The sequence below is a fragment of the Fundulus heteroclitus genome, chromosome 20 (assembly GCF_011125445.2).
Source record: "Fundulus heteroclitus isolate FHET01 chromosome 20, MU-UCD_Fhet_4.1, whole genome shotgun sequence".
NCBI lineage: Eukaryota > Metazoa > Chordata > Actinopteri > Cyprinodontiformes > Fundulidae > Fundulus > Fundulus heteroclitus.
The window spans coordinates 2,742,063-2,758,474 of NC_046380.1; the positions used below are offsets into that span (position 1 = coordinate 2,742,063).

Here is a 16,412-nt window from a genome sequence, read left to right on the forward strand (position 1 = left end):
CAGGTCTGAGTCCATCACTACACCCATATTTCAGGCCTGATCACTAGTTTGTAGTTATAATAACCAACATAAATATTGCTGCTGCTACTAGTAGCAGTAGATGATGGGCGCTCAGTAAAAAAAATATTGTTGGATTTTAAGACAATTAGATTAGCTTCCGCTTTTAAGCCCTTGATGACATAGCAATTTGGAAATTTCCCTGAAATTCTTCAGCACTGAGGCGTTTCCCTGGGATTGAGTGTGACTTCACAAGCTCTGCCCTACCAGTGTTAATCATCAAGTCTGTGATCACAGCTGCAGCTCCATCAGGTTAGCGTATATTTAATGTTGGCTCAGCTCACACCCAGCATTTCTGGACTCGTGACATCAAAAAGCTCAACATTAACGTACAGAACCCTGTTGGCTGATAATTACTGTTGAGAAAATCATTTTCTACATCTAGTATGATCTGATTAAAGTCTGAGTATATATGCAGTAACCCTTTTTATACAAACGTTAATAAGCATCTTATTTAATTCCAATTTCTAAAATACACCGTTTGGAATAATTTTTGACTTTTAGTGCATGTATTAATGTGCACTTACATTTATTTTATATAATCTACACCTGTACAGCACTTTCTAAATTGTGTTTCATTTTTAAGTGCTTTATGAATAAAACTAGTATAATATGGTATAAATATATATATTTTTTTAATTTTCAGGAAACGTTTTGATTCAACCAATATTTGGTGTGACCACCCTGTGCCTTTGAACCTGGATCAGTTGTTGCACTGCGGTCTCACACAGACCCAGGTTCAAACAAAGGCTAAAGTGATGCAAAAACTTATAACCAGCTGAAGAAATGCAAAACTCTGCCACTATGATGGACAGGTTGATACGAGAGATAAACAAGACACAGTACTAGTTGTATCGCATCAACTATAAAGGTATCTCCTAATTTTACCTGTTAAATTTCATCCAGACTTTCCTTTATATTTTTTCTTTTTGTTTAAGAAATGCAAACCAGAGATCTGAAATTGACCTTTAACTGCTCAACCATAAAATGCAGGATTGTTGTGTAAAGATCTGTAAATTCACTAAACCTTTTTCATCTTTTGTCACTGATGGTTGGATTTCATTGGACTTTGATGTTTGGGGTCATTGGATTATTTTCGTGTTTTGGGTTTTTATGATCTGACCACACCGCTGTTGCTATCAGCCTCCCGTAGACAGAATGTCTGGAACATGCCTTTGAGTCGAACTGAAGGAGCTTGGAGCTTAAGGAGGATTTATGACGACTCTCGGATGAAGAGAGACGCAGTGTTGGATAGTTTTAAAACCACCTTTCTCCAGCTGCCCATCTTCTTTTTCTCCCACCAGGAAAAAACAATTATCTACACAGAACCGTCTATTGCAGGCCTGGTTATATAGGAGCTCTCTGTAAAGATAAGATAAGACATTCCTTTATTGTCCCACAATGGGGATATTCAAGCTTGAAGTATGCAAAGATGGAGTTACACAGTTTATAGTAATAAAGAAAAACTAATGTAAAGTTAGCTATAAAAAATGCCAAAAAAATAAGAATAAATATTGCACAATTATTGATAATACGGCATACCCAGGTAAGAAAAATTATTCAAGTTAACCAGTGGAAGACCTCCAGCCTATTTACAGAATTTGAGGCAAAATACAATATGCATGATAGTACAGCCACCACCAAGTAAAGCCACCTACCCCCAGCTCTGTTTCTGACCCTGTTTTATTTTGGACAGTGATGATCTGTGGAGGGTAGAGAGCATGGCAACCACAGGAACGAGGGCTACACCATTGCTGCAGGCAGAGTTTAGTCAGGGAGGTTATCGTGAAAGTATGCATTGGATTCTTACCAATGGTGGTAGATTTAACAGCCCTTTGTCTCAGACTGGAAAAGGGAGTATGGGTTTTCGTGGGGGTTTCCTGGAAGACCGGAGTACAAGAGAGACAAGGTGTTCAGTCTCCACGTGGAACTCGAGCTGAAGAGAGCCAAGGAGGAAGGTTGTGGTTTCCCGACCCAGCTCCTTTTCATTTCTGTCGGACGTTACGACCAGGAAAAAAACAAAACATTACTTAGACAGACTTCATTGTCATTCAACTGCACATTCACAATGTACATTTGAGCAAAATATTGTTGTCGTTGCAGGGCTCTGAGTAAATCAGAAAACAAAAGGGAAACATTATGAATAAAAGTGTGTCACTTTTTAGAAATGTAGCGGCAAACAAAAAAAGCATTTTATATGTACAGAAACGTTCTGTGTAGGACAACATGAGTAGTACAAGCAGTGTCTGAAATTCACTTCCTTAATCATCGTCCAGGTTGGCCAGTAGACGTAAAAATCAACCGGCAAAGCATATTTTTCCAACCAAAGTAAGGCTGACTGACCCCTGCTAAACATCTCCACATTATCCCGCTACGTAATTAGCCTTAGCTAAACGCTAGCTGTTAGCAAACAGACACGACGTAGTTGCTGTCGTTATCACGCACATGTACGAGTATTTGTGTATGTTTGTTGTCATATGAACTGAAAGCAGAGGAACATAAAGAAGCATCCACCCAAATAATGACTTGAAAATATTATTTATTATGTACAAACATTTACTCGCCATGTGGCAGCTAGCCCTCTGAAATTTACTCGCCAAACGGAAAATTTACTCGCGTCTGGCGAGTGTTAGTTTCGGGCCCTGAGTGAAAGTAAATGTAGCAGCAGGATTGTTTTGCAACAATGAACGGACAACATGATGGTGCAGACAGTGCAGCAAAGTTCACAGTCACCATGTAAAGTTATTTGTAGGTATTGGGGGTGGGGGGTTATTTGGAGTTTAGCAGTCTGACGTGAGGATTGAAGCTGTTGTGGAATCTGGTTGTTCTGCATTTGAAGCTGCTAAACCTCTTGCGAGAGGGCAGCAGGGAGAACAGTCCATGGTGGGGGTGGGAGGGGTTAGGGTTTAAGGTTGTCTGAGCCCTGGTCAGGTAGAGTCTGTTAGCAGTGTCATAGATGGAGGGAAGTGTTGTCCTGATGATTTTCTAGGCTGTCTTCACCTCTCTCTACACATTTGCAGTCTGAGGCGTTGCAGGCCCCAAAGCAGACAGCGATGCAGCTGGTCAGTACGCTCTCTATTGTCCCTCTGTAGAAAGTTGGGAGGAGGGAGGTTTGCTTTCCTGAGAGCCACAGGGAGAGTCGTCTGCATTGTCCATGGCTTTGCAGCAATCCCTCATACTGAGCAAGCATGAAGCGACAGCGGAAAGAAAATCTCCCCATTAACGGGAAGGAAAACCTCTAGCAGAACCGGGCTCAGTATGAACGGTCATCTGCCTCGACCCACTGGGGGTTAGAGAAGACAGAGCAGAGACACAACAAGACAGACAAAAAAGCACAGAAGCTCACATTGATCCAGTAATCTGTTCTACATTAGATGGTAATAGCGGGTGTTCTGTCTTCCCTGGATGATGTCACAGCTAACAGAACTTCAGACCAGGTGTACCTACTATGAAGAAAAAAGAGTGAACAAAAAGTTAAAAGCTGAACCATGTAAAGTTATTTGTATGTAGTGGGGGTGAGGTGTGGGGGGGGGGTGTTATTTGGAGTTTAGCAGTCTGATGATGTGAGAAATGAAGCTGTTGTGGAATCTGGTTGTTCTGCATTTGAAGCTGCTAAACCTCTTGCGAGAGGGCAGCAGGGAGAACAGTCCATGGTGGGGGTGGGAGGGGTTAGGGTTTATGGTTGTCTGAGCCCTGGTCAGGTAGAGTCTGTTAGCAGTGTCATAGATGGAGGGAAGCGTTGTCCTGATGATTTTCTAGGCTGTCCTCACCTCTCTCTACACATTTGCAGTCTGAGGCATTGCAGGCCCCAAAGCAGACAGCAATGCTGCTGGTACGCTCTCTATTGTCCCTCTGTAGAAAGTTGGGAGGAGGGAGGTTTGCTTTCCTCATCCGATGCAGAAAGTGCAGACTCTGCGGTGACCTTGTCACAAGAACCGTAAACACATTTCACTAGTATAACTTTTTTTTTTTTACAGACACACGCTAAGAAGTGATTCAGCAAAAAGACAACGAAACAAAGATCTTTGATAGCTAGTGTTGCAGTCAGCCAGGTTTTCGTAGATGTGTGTACACAAAAAAACACATTATTCTTAGCGTCTGGTTTCAGACAAAGTGAGAAATGCTAACAAATCCTCCTGTGCTATGTCCTCTCAGAAGAACTGCTTGAAGTTCTTTCTGGCAAGTTTCCCATCTAGGAAATGTCTGGGCTAATTCTAAGTTATCTGGGTCACCACAGCAGCAACCAGGCTCAAATCGGAGGCAACCGGACTTTCGCTCAGTTCTTTCAGAAAACGTTTCCTATCCAGGAGTCTTTGGCAGTTCTGGCGTCTTGCACTGAGCAACCTGCAGTTTGTGCGCTGCTGTTTCTAAGGACATGGAGATCCATCCGCCTAGGCGAGCTAAGAAATTTTAACTGTTGAATTTCGGATTAACGGTCCAAAAGATTTAGTCTCATTTATTACATCCTGTTGTTTTCTCACTCACTGTCAGCAGAGACCAACCTCCTGTGGGTTCTCAAAATACCTTGTAAATGACAACTTAGTGTTTTGCTAAGAGTAATCTTCCTCTTTTTTGCTGACAGAGCCAGGGCTGAGGCATTAGAGGGAGTTTTAACTGTTGTGAAATATGTCATTCTGTGATCATTGTTCTAGTGATTATACCACCAAATTTCCGTTAATGATCGTAACTTTTCACAGTTTGTAGTCGACCTGGTGTTCAGGTAGTCCAGAATAGTCTGCTTTTATTTTGTTAGGTGGCTCTCTCTCAACAGATTTTATAGCCAGGTCTGTCCTGATTTTAGGCTGACAGGAGCTTCAAGTAAGAACCCGGTTACGATTTACATCCAGCTATCAACCCTATGTCTAAAAGGAGGCCACGTTTGCTTACTTCCTGGAGTACCTCAAAATCTCTCCATGTTTGGACAAGGTTGCTGTGATTTTTGTCTGGAGAAAACATGATGCATATTAGGGGTGTAACGGTACACGTTTGTACCAAAAATAACCAGTACAGACCTGTCAGTCCAGTATGCATCAGGACTGAATCAACACAGCATTGTTCTCTACCTGAACACATTCAAGATGCTTATGTGGAAACCAAGAGCTTAAAGCAACGTTCTGTAGGGTAACTTTAAAAAGGGACACCAGAACAACACAGAGAGGACTCCCAGCCATCACTAAAGGTTTCTCATGGAGCTGCGGTGGAGAAAGACTGGTGGACCGAACCAACTATTAACATCAGTATATACATTTTTCCAAAGTACATAGCTTCCACTGCAGTTGACTGAATTACCTAAAACGAGGTCAAGCCGAATGTAATCATCACTGGTTCTGGAGCATTGAACCTGTCCAAAACACTGTACAGCAAATGAGATGGGCCAAAACACTGATACTGTCTTGATGAGTCCTCTGACCCACAGGTGGTTTCTTGACTGGTATTTTATCTGAACAGCCTTAGATAAAATGTATTGTTGCATCATCCGTCCATCTCCATCCATCCATATTAAATATTCCCTTTAATTATCCTTTATCAAATAGAAAACATTATTATTCTAACCAAATATACAGCCAATTTAAAGTGGCGACTTTTAATTAAGTGATTTTTGTGTATCAGTACACCACTAATACTAATGGCTTTCTCTTGGTCATTAACTCCCATCATGCACTGGTCAGGACCCATCCAAGTGGTGACTATAGCTGCGTCTCAATTCGCAGGCTGCGTCCTTTGAAGGACGCATTTTAGGGCCGGTTACGTCACAGCGATGCGCGGAGGCTGTCCCATTTGGCAAAAATTCTGAGGATGCTTAAAATGCAGCCTTAGAATGCGTCCTCCTTTTCCCCGAATTCTGAGGATGCACCGCTACCATCCTTAGTGGCCTCGCTTGCCATAATATCTCCCGAGGTGATTTGCGCTCTTTTTTAGTAATAGTGAAAGTAGTAATTTAAGTCAGTTATTTACAGGGTTTGTACACATTTAAGTATTCAATTCAAATTACTAAAGTTACAAACATAAGCTTTTATCAAGTCTTACAAATAAATATAAAATTTTATATTTAAACATATTCGTCAATCTGCTGACAAGCGTTTGTTTAATAACTGGTATATTATGATAATTAGCAGGCCCCTGTGGGTGAAAATAATAGCAGGTAAATGTTACCTCTCCACTGCGCTCTCCCAGCCTGAGAAAAATGTGTTGCCGGTTTTGCTGCCGCCGAAGCCGTCTAAGCCAACTGTCCTCCAATAACAAGTAAATAAAAAAAATAAAATAAAAATAAATTCCATATCCATTATTGTGTCGTTTATCCTGTCGGTTTTTGTCTGGCGCTGTTTTTCCTGGGCTTGGGGTAGACATGATGACGTCGTGTCGCAACCAGGAAGTGCTCCAAAGGCTAGACTTATTTGGACAGACTGTTGAAGAATAGTTTAAAAGATCATGTTTCATGTTAGTTGTTAATAAAACCAATGGCTAAAGTGCTGTTTTCCAGCCACATGTGGCTTTTCTCTCCATCACGTGCAGCTCACGGTGACTTTACCGGTCTGTCAAGGTTCTCCATTTTAACTGCAGTTAGTAGAGCTTTGTATTTTGGAAATTCTTTTATTTTTGAAAACGTCCACCACCTCGACATAGGGCTGGGCGATTAATATTTATCTTGATTATGATTTGGGTTTTCAACAATCATAAAAACATACTGATTGATATTTGTTCCTTCTTAGTGACTCTCCTGCTGTTGTGTGTTGTGAATCCAGCGTCGCTGCCTGCGTGCCACTATGCCCTAGAGTCCTCCCAAAGACCCAACCGGTTCCATTTCCTTCTGTGTGACTTATAAACACTTCAGGGGCGAGACTGAATAGTTGAGCAAGGCTAAAGACATCAGGATAATGGCCAGAAACTGTGAGCTGTTTGTAGAAAAGAAAGATAAAAACGACTTCAGAAACATTGTGGGTACACGGAAGCGAACATCGAACAAGTAGCCAAATTCTGTTTTGCTATACAGAGAACTTCAGCTGTATCGAGGAGAGGCAAAAGGTACTCTGGCTGGCCAGGCTAGCAAAAGTGTGAAAACCCTGCTATGCTATCGTAGCTGCACCACAGAGAGGGTTCGACATACGAGGAACGATGTCTCTCCCTTCGTTGCCTAATGAACTTACTCGATGAGGCGACTGTTGCCTGCCCGGCTTGTCCAGGGGGACTCTCTCCTCGAGAGCTGCAGGAAGAAGTGGGGTAAAACTGAGTGGGTTGTCCTGTAGGAGCATGGAACCCCTCAGCAGGGGGTGATCCTTGGTGCCTGTAAAACTTATTTAGCTTCCAATTCAATCTGAATTTTGTCCATAGCCCTGATGGCACAACAGGCTAATTTTCCAAACAAGGCTCAGAAGTAAAATATCTCTTTCATTTTGGATCCTCCTTTAAATCTGTATTCCATTATGTTGGCCTAAGTAGAGGTGGTGTCCTTCTGCACATATTTGTCATGCATTCAAGGATTTTTGTGATTCAGGGTTTCCCCCAGAAAACTGGCTAAGCCTGGTGGTAGGTAGGTGACGCTACGGCGGCCCAGTGGGTTTTGTTAAACATTTTATTGTAAGACATTATTGGAAATACTTAAACACCAACTGCACAGTCTGGCAAAAACTCTTGAAATCTTTTTTTAACAAAAATAAACATCAATTGCATAAAACCGTGGGCTTAGCTTGAATACTTAAACAAGCCTTCCAGGTCCCTCCCCCCGGCTCGAAGGGGGCTGTTTAAGTGTGAAGCACGACGTGCTCCCTGTCTTTTAAGGACTTGGCCAAGCCGTGTTCTCTGTCGTCATTAGTAGAATTTACTACAAAAAAGCAGTATTTGAAAATACCGCCTAGCTTCGTTTACATCGCTCTGCAGTCAGCCAGCAAAGGCGACCTCTTGCAGGTCAGGTAAACGGCTCCATGAAAAAACAACAAATAAACGATGAAATTGGTTGCCAACACCTTTGTCGATTTTTTATTTTTTTTTTAATCGATTTGTTGTTGCAGCCCTAGTTGAGTTTGAATTCAGTGATTGTTCGTTCTGTATCTAAAAATATGTCAGCATAAAATGGCCAGGGCTGCACTTAAAATGTGTGTTTTTAATTTGTTGAGGATTATCAATATTGATAAATATGAATTCTATTTTATCAACATGCTTTTGTTTCCTATATCGCCCAGCCCTACCTGAGAATGGCACAAAAAAAGATACTTTAGAACAAAGCCTGTTTAATTTTGAATTTAATGACATTTTACTGCTAAACCGATATAAAATTAGCGTCCGTAATATTGTTAAATATTTTCATATAGTACAAAATATGCTGACCGTACTAAGTCTTGTAGAGCTGAAAAAAATCTGTCAAATTTGGTGTCAGCTAACCATTTTTGGATTAAATTCACTAGTGTGACGTTTACCTTCGCGGCTCGCTGCAGGCTGCTCTAACGACGCGCTAACAAGTAAAGCCTGGCCCTCTGTAAGGCCTCGGTTTTAACCCGGTGACTTTCTAATTCTGTGGTTATTTTCCCCATACAGGTTCACAAACATGGCTGCCACACCTCAAGGTCCCATGGTCCGTCGGCCGTTGGCTTTTACCAATGAGGAGCGGAGGGCTGTTCACTCCTGGTCCCGCATCTCCTCAGCAGGCCAAAACGTCCTTCTGGATGCTCTGAAGATCCTGAGCCCGATGTCCAGAGACCTTTCCAGCACTGAGGAGCTTGTGACTTTCCTGCAGGAGCTCAGCGAGGAAGGCCACAAGCCCACCGTTCTCCGCAGCAAGGACGTGTACTGCTACCGCTCCTGCACGAGCCTGCCCATGACCGAAGAAATGCTCAAGTTGGTCAACAAGAATGTCAGACCCACCACCAAGAAGAGGAAGAGGAAGCCTCAGATCAAGAAGCGGGAGGTGCACCCATCCTGGACCACCACTGAGCGGAGCAACCCGAGGATTCAAGGGATCCGGCCTCCAGAGATGCTAGTGGACCATCACGCCGTCGTCTGCAGCAGGACGCCAATTCGAACTGTAGAAACGGTCGAGGCAGACATGCAGCCGTGCCTCCGACTGACCAGCATCCAAGGTCTGTCGGGCTTCCACACGGCCAGACTCCAGATCCAAACTGTCTGGGAGTCTGAGACGCTCGCCGTTACCGCTTCACCGCAGCAGCAGCATCCTCCAACGCTATCAGGAATACCCTCTCAGCCTTCTCAGAACGGTGGCGGGGCGCCCACCAAAGCCGTGGCCTTGTTTAGCCAGAAGAGTCTGTCCTGCCCGATCCGACTGGACGGCGCTCTCATCGGAGATTCTGCTCCGGTCTTCTATGCCAACGGTCGGGCGTTCTCACAGACTCACACAGATTTGACGAGCAACGGCTGGAGGGGCAACGGCCTACACCAAGATGTTCCGGGTTCCAAGGGCATGACCGGCTCCACGAGGCAGAGGAGTAGCTGGAAGGACAAGAAAAACTTAAGACGGAAAGTGATAAAAGTGGACGACTCTCGGTCTGTGGCCGAGGCCTGCAGGAAAGCGCAGAAGATCCTGCAGGTCAACCTTTCTCCGGTCATTCAGATCCAACCTCTCAACCATGTGCTGAGAGACTTCAGATTTCAGAAGAAGTGAAAGCCTCGACTCAAAACTCTCTCCTTTTAGCAGACTTTAGTGTTTTCCATTCGTCGGCCTCCGCCGGGCCGGGTCCGTGTTCGTAGCAGACGTGTTACATGGGGTTATGCCGGGTGTTGGACACCGAAGACGAGTTTCGGGACTTGTGGAATGTGACCGAAGCGTTTGACATACAGCTTGCCTGGAGGAGCACCATCCGTCGTCCCCGTGCTGGTACATGTTCACTGTGTTCAGTCGATGCAACGCCACAATCTAACAGGAAGCCGCGAGCTCCAGTCGTCCGCAGAGAGGGGTCAACTTCCTGCCCTTTAAGAAGGTGTCCAGTCCGGACTGCTGTTGTGAAAATATTTAAACCCAATTAAACTGAAGCGCATTTTGTTAAAAATGTAAGTATTTTGACTTGTTTTTACCTCTTTTCTGTTAAAAGAAGGATAAAGGAAGTTCTCGTTTGGACAAAAGTTTCTGTTTTTTATATATATCTATAACTGTTTTGAACTAAAAGGGGTAAAATATTTAGTTTATTTTTTTTTGTTTTTTTTACCTCTGGGAGAACGAACAGTAAAGGTTTGGGCCCACAGAAACAGGAATTAGATATTAAGTTATTCACAAAGTGTTCCTTTGGTTGGTGCATCAACAGACTAAGAAATGCGTTATATAAAATATGTTACTGCAGGGAATATTTGATGTCTCTTAGTTACAGAACGTAAACAACAATGGAAACGACTGCAAAAATGTAATTCTGGACTTCTCGTGTTTTGAGGTTTGTGGTTGAAGAGAAGTTCAGATGCTTTCTGATAATTGGCACTGTTTAAGACCAAGAAGTCCACTTAATTGCTTAATTGGTCACAGTACCGGTAAATAGAATAATCGGCTGTTAGCAACACTTCCTGTGCTTAATCTCTGCGATGCAGATGTGTAATTTCTGACCCAGATGAAATTTGCATTAAATTTTGTATCCGAACTCCTCTTTGCCCTGAGCTAAATAATCCAACCTGGTTCTTATCGTTGCTCAAACATTTAAAGGGTTTTATTGTTGGCTGGTCCTGCAAACGAAACACGTTCCTGCCGAGATGATTTTAAACAACTCCTAAAACCGAATTTCTGAGTCCGCAGCGGTTCGTGCAACAGGTGCTAAATTTCCGTTGTTGGTGCTGGTCCAAGAATGTCAATGTTAATTTCTAGTTCAGCCGCATTCAGGAACAGTGACTTCTCGTGTCGGCATTGACAGCACTGCTGCCCCCTGCAGGTTGGGATGTGCATGGCAACGCCCCGTCTGTCTCTCCAGCGTTTTTATACTGTGAGGAACTGGCCGAATCCATTTTCATGCCATCTGTGTCAAACTGTATGTGTTCTTTACGAGAAAACCACGTTTGATAAGACAAAAAGATGCTGATCCTCAAAAGGAAAGTAGGCCGGAGAAAAAAAAAATTCTTCTCTGTTGCTTTTCTGAAGCTTTTACTTGTTCAGATCATTGAACAGAGTTTAAAACTAGGCTGCTAAATTTCCAGATCTCATCCAGTGAAACAACCAGCAGACTGTAGTGTAAGTGGAGTCTTAAAGGAAAAAGAGTGAATTCTTAATGAAATGCTAGACACTATTGATTTGGTGAAGAAATAAAAGCCGTGACGTCCTTTCTATGAAGACATCCGTTTCCCTGTTTTAACTGAGACTGCGTCAGTGTTGGGTGATCACCGTCACAGACTCTTTTCTGGTGAAGTTTGTGTCCCCATCTCCTCACCCACCCCCGCCGTCTGTATGCAGGCTATCTTGTTCATGCCCTTTTCTAGACTGTTTCTGTTAGTCTCGTTTGTGAAACATTTGTATTATACTGTATTTCCTACATATTTGAAAACATTTTTGTTCAATAAAAATGACTTGAAAAGAATCTTCCTTCTCATGCGGGAAATCTTCAGGCAAATTCTTACAATATGTTTAAATTTTTTTGGCTGCAGACACATTGAGGTTTTAAGCCAAAAGCTTTTTGGTTCAGCTTCTGTATTTTGTAAAACTTTATGGAGACGCAGGTAAGTTTTCTCAGAAGCTACTAAGCCAACGTTACGTTTTATTTGGGATCTTTGAGCAGACAACGCTTGTAGAAGCGCTACTAGTGGTGTCATTTGTCACCTGTAGGTGGTATGTTCTTTGAAACTCAACAGAAATGTGGACATGCGTACAAACACTCCCTGCTTAAAAAATGTACCACCACTAACACATTATGTACATGTGCCAAGACTTCCCCGCACAGGTAGGTACAGTACGTTTGTCCGGTGGACACAACGGGGTCTGGGAGGATTTTGAATCTTTAAAGGAACCCTTTGTAGAAACGCACAGTTTCGAGAAAAATTGTGTCATTGTGGTGTAGACCAAGGGTCTTCAACTCTTGTGTCCTAGGTCAGTGGGTCCTGAGGACTAGGATTAAAGACCCCTGATGTAAGGGTCTTGAACGTATTCCTGTTTGCGGTAAGGCGTATTGTCACTTCCTGTTGTCACGGTGTGAATTGCGGTCTGTTGCTCCAGACTCTCGCTTTTATCTTTAATAAGCACTTTTAAAACATTCTCTGTTGCTGCACATCACGTTTGAGAACTCCTTGTGTTTCACACGGTTTGCTTTTTTTCGGCGTGATAAGAGGGCGCTAGCCTGGCTATAGCCCCACAATAGCTTCTTCCCCTATCTCCTGCTCCCTGTGTCAGATGTTATTCCTCTTCCTCCTTTAGTGATAGAAGGCTGTTTACACTACACTTTTTTTTAGCCGAGCCGAGCCCAGTCTGAGATTGGATCAGTTAACCAAGCCGAGACGACCGTTTACAAACCACACTATCCCGGTTCCTTGGTTGCTCCTCGCCTCCTAGTGACGATCTGCGGTACTGCTGCTCTCTGGGATTGAAGGCGGGACCTAGCAAATCAAAATAGCGGCACTCGTAACATTCAGGATGTTATGGTTAGACAGAGTCGGCTTTTGGGACGTGGATAAGACAAACGAACGTCTAATAAGGATTTACAGATGCAGGAAACAACAACAGACACTGAGGTTCATCACGCTGCTAAGCAGAATCATCACTGGAAATTATGTGGCATGGTAAGGAAGCTAGTATTATGAATGTCTGAAAATTGTCTGAATGGAGTGTGAATCGGGACGTGTAGCCAGACACGCCGGAAAACCTGCGGACAGCTGACTGGGATGACGCGATCTGCTTATGCGCTCTTCGTTATCAGATAACCGGGATTAAAAAAAACAGTCCGAGACCGACTCAGGAACTGGTCTGCAGTTAGAGCGGTCCGGTTATGTCTAGCGCGGTCCAGTTCAGTCTGCTGACCATTTACACACGAGTTATCTCGGTTACCGAGCTCGGACTGGTCTCGGCTCGGTTAAAAAAAAGTGTAGTGTAAACGGGCCTTCTGGTACATGTAATAAATGTAGTGTTTTTGTAGCTTTGGAGGCGAGGGTGTTAGAATTGGAGACCCGGCTCGGTGCTGTTGAAAAACCAGCTGATACCCGAGGCCCCTTTGCTAGCACGGAGTCAAAGAGATTAACTTCACATAGCGGTCCTCCAGCAGCAGCAGTCGGGTAAGCAGCCGGCTAGGTGACAGTTCGTAGGAAGCATAGCTCTAGATTCCAGCCCCCAGGTCACCACCAACCCGTCTGCATTTCTAACAAATTTTCCCCACTCAGCAACACACCCACTGAGAAGCCAACTCTGATTATTGGGAGCTCAATAGTCAGAAACGTGGCACTAGAGACACCAGGGACCATAGTTAAATGCCTGCCAGGGGCCAGAACGGGCGACATAGATTCCTACCTGAAACTGCTGGCTAAGGATAAGCGTAAATAAAGTAAGATTGTTATTCATGCTGGCGGTAATGACACCCGGTTACGCCGATCGGAGGTCACTAAAGTTTGTGTTGCTCTTGGTGTATGTTTGCTAAAACAATGTCGGACTCGGTAATTTTCTCTGGTCCCATGCATGATCTGACCAGTGATGACATGTTTAGCTGCATGTCATCATTCAACCGCTGGTTGTCTAGGTGGTGTCCTAAAAACGACGTGGGCTACATTGATAACTGCCGAACTTTCTGGGGAAAACCTGGTCTGATCCGTAGACACGGCTTCCATCCTAATTTGGATGGTGCAGCTCTTCTTTCTAGGAATCTGGCCGGTGTAGGTACCAGATCGGCTCGGGTGGTCAGATCGGCTCAGGGGCCTGCACTTCTCGATGACGTCATCATATGGCAACTCCACTCAAACAAACTACATTGCTCCCGCGGTCTCTCTCTTTGTTACAAATCAATTTTATTTTGTTAATTTACGGTTATTTTCCAGTAACTTAATCGAGGCATGAAAACTTTTAACATCATTTTGGAATACTTGTGTGGTAGTCTGACAATGTAATCGGTAATTTTGCAGGATCTAAGTTACAACCTTAGAGAAATTTCATTTGTCCAATTATTATTATTTTCTTTTAAATTGTGAAGGGAAACTATCAGTGTGGTCCTTGTTAATCATTATACCTAAATATTTTACCTAATTTTGTGAGGTAAAACATGAATTGCTAAGATTACATTTTTCCATGTTCATCTTTAAGCCTGAAGTGTTTAAGAAAAAAGAAACCGCTAAATTAATTAAATAAAATTGATTCGTTACAAATGCAGAACGCGGGCTCAATGTAGTTTGTTTGAGTGGCGTTGCCATAAAGTGACGTCATCGGGAGGCGCAGCAAACATGGAGAATTTCTTCATAAAAACTGTCTGTTTACAAACCGCAATCCCACTCTCGAATAAAACATACACCTCGCTATAATTACTTTAGTAAGTTGTCCAGACCAATCACAATGTTTTGCGTAATTGTGCAAACGTTAAACCAATCATGTATAGTGACGTCATCAGAAGGCGCAGGGCCCCGAGCCAATCTGGTACCTACACCGGATTTATTAGTTCTCCTAAATGCTGACAACCCAGGGTCCAGACCAGGAAGCAGAGCCGTAGTTTAACACACCTCTCTGCAGCTTCTGTACTGTTACCCACCCATTACCCTATTGGGACAGTGTCTTTCCCACGGCCAAAACTGAATAGATCAAAAACGGATCTAAAAAAAAACAAATCATAAAAATCTAAGAAAAATCAATACACTTAACCCTCAGTTTCCCTCATCCAAACTGCAAAGCAATAAAACCTCTACTGTTTGTTTTTTAGTATCGTTCACCAGACCCTTACACTCAGTTTTTGGATCAGTTGTCAGACGTCTTATCTGATTTGGTGTTAAACACTGACAAGGTTATTATAGTGGGGGATTTCAACATTCATGTTGACATAGAATGTGATAACCTTAAGGTAGCCTTTAAAACTATCCTAGATTCAATTTGTTTTGCTCAAAATATGCATAAAGCGACGCACTCTTGGCTTCATACTTCAGACCTTGTGCTGAATTAACAGTATTTCCTCACAACCCTGTCCTATATGATAATTTTGAGTTTAATCTGAGTTCTCCACCCCCAAAAGAGGGTTCCATTATAGTAGATCTTTATTAGATAATGCTGTATCAAACTTTAAAAAGTCTGTCCCCCTTTTAAAATTTTCATAATTGCAGAAACGCCCTGCAGATAGCAGCAATGTTGTTTCTTCCCATTCACAAATAGATGTCTTTAACGGTGCGACTTCCTCATTGTGTTCTGCATTAGACAATGTAGCTCCCTTGAAAAAGAAGGTGATTATTCACAGGAAGCTGGCTCCCTGGTTTAATTCAGAGCTGCGTTCCTTGGAGCACAATGTTAGGAAATTGGAGAGAAAATGGCGCTCTACACACCAAGAGGAATCCTATCTAATCTGGAAAGACAGTCTATTGTTGTATAACAAGACCCTTCACAGAGTTAGAGCAGCATATTGTTCAACATTAATTGAGGAGAATAAAAATAATCCTAGATTTCTCTTCAGTACAGTTGCCAAACTTACTCAGAGTCATAGCTCCATTGATCCACCCATTCCCTTATCTCTTAGTAGTAACGATTTTATGGGATTCTTCATAAATAAAATAGATTGCATTAAAAATAAAATAATTGGCATCCTCCCAAACATGATTACCTTATCCTCAGTGAGGCAGCTTTCAGATCTTTAGAACCTGCACAGTGTCCGAACTGTTTAGAAGCAGAGCTTTCTGAGCTCTACTGCTCTAAAAATTTTAGCTTAATCTAAACCTTCTACCTGTATGTTAGACCCAATCCCAACCTAGTTGTTTAAAGAGATATTGCCTCTGAATCAGTGGCACTATTTTAGACATGATTAATCTATCCTTAGTAAATGGGATATATACCACAGGATTTTAAAGTAGCTGTTATTAAACCTTTACTGAAGAAACCATCTCTTGATCAAGATGAGTTAGTAAATTACAGACCTATATCTAATCTTCTTTTCTTATATACAATTCTTGAGAAAGTAGTTGCTAACCAACTTTGTGAACATTTACAAAGTAATGACCTACTTGAGGAGTTTCAGTCAGGCTTCAGAGCTCATCATAGCACTGAAACAGCTCTGGTGAAGGTCACTAATGATATTCTCATGGCCTCAGATAATGAACTTGTGTCTATACTATTAGATCTCAGTGCTGCATTTGATACAGTCGATCACAATATTTTCCTACAAAGACTTGAACATATTGTAGGGATTAAGGGGAAAGCATTAGGCTGGTTTAAATCTTATCTATCGGACATATTCCAGTTTGTTCATGTTAATAATAAATCTTCAAACTTTAGGGTC

General features: G+C 42.6%; 2 protein-coding genes across 3 annotated transcripts in view; one reads left to right on the forward strand and one right to left on the reverse strand.

The window, feature by feature from the left end:
- Positions 1-11,552, forward strand: part of si:dkeyp-87e7.4 (uncharacterized protein LOC557283 homolog) — a 30,289-nt gene extending 18,737 nt beyond the window's left edge. For both annotated transcript variants that reach the window (XM_012854825.3, XM_036151808.1), the window contains exon 2: positions 8,587-11,552. In XM_012854825.3, the coding sequence (XP_012710279.2) occupies positions 8,597-9,667 (1,071 nt within the window). In that variant the 5' untranslated portion in view covers positions 8,587-8,596 and the 3' untranslated portion in view covers positions 9,668-11,552. The remainder of the gene's footprint in view (positions 1-8,586) is intronic.
- The window catches only part of LOC118567219 (nuclear factor 7, brain-like), a gene marked incomplete in the record, with an annotated part of 854,268 nt that overhangs the window by 147,298 nt on the left and 690,558 nt on the right, over positions 1-16,412 (reverse strand).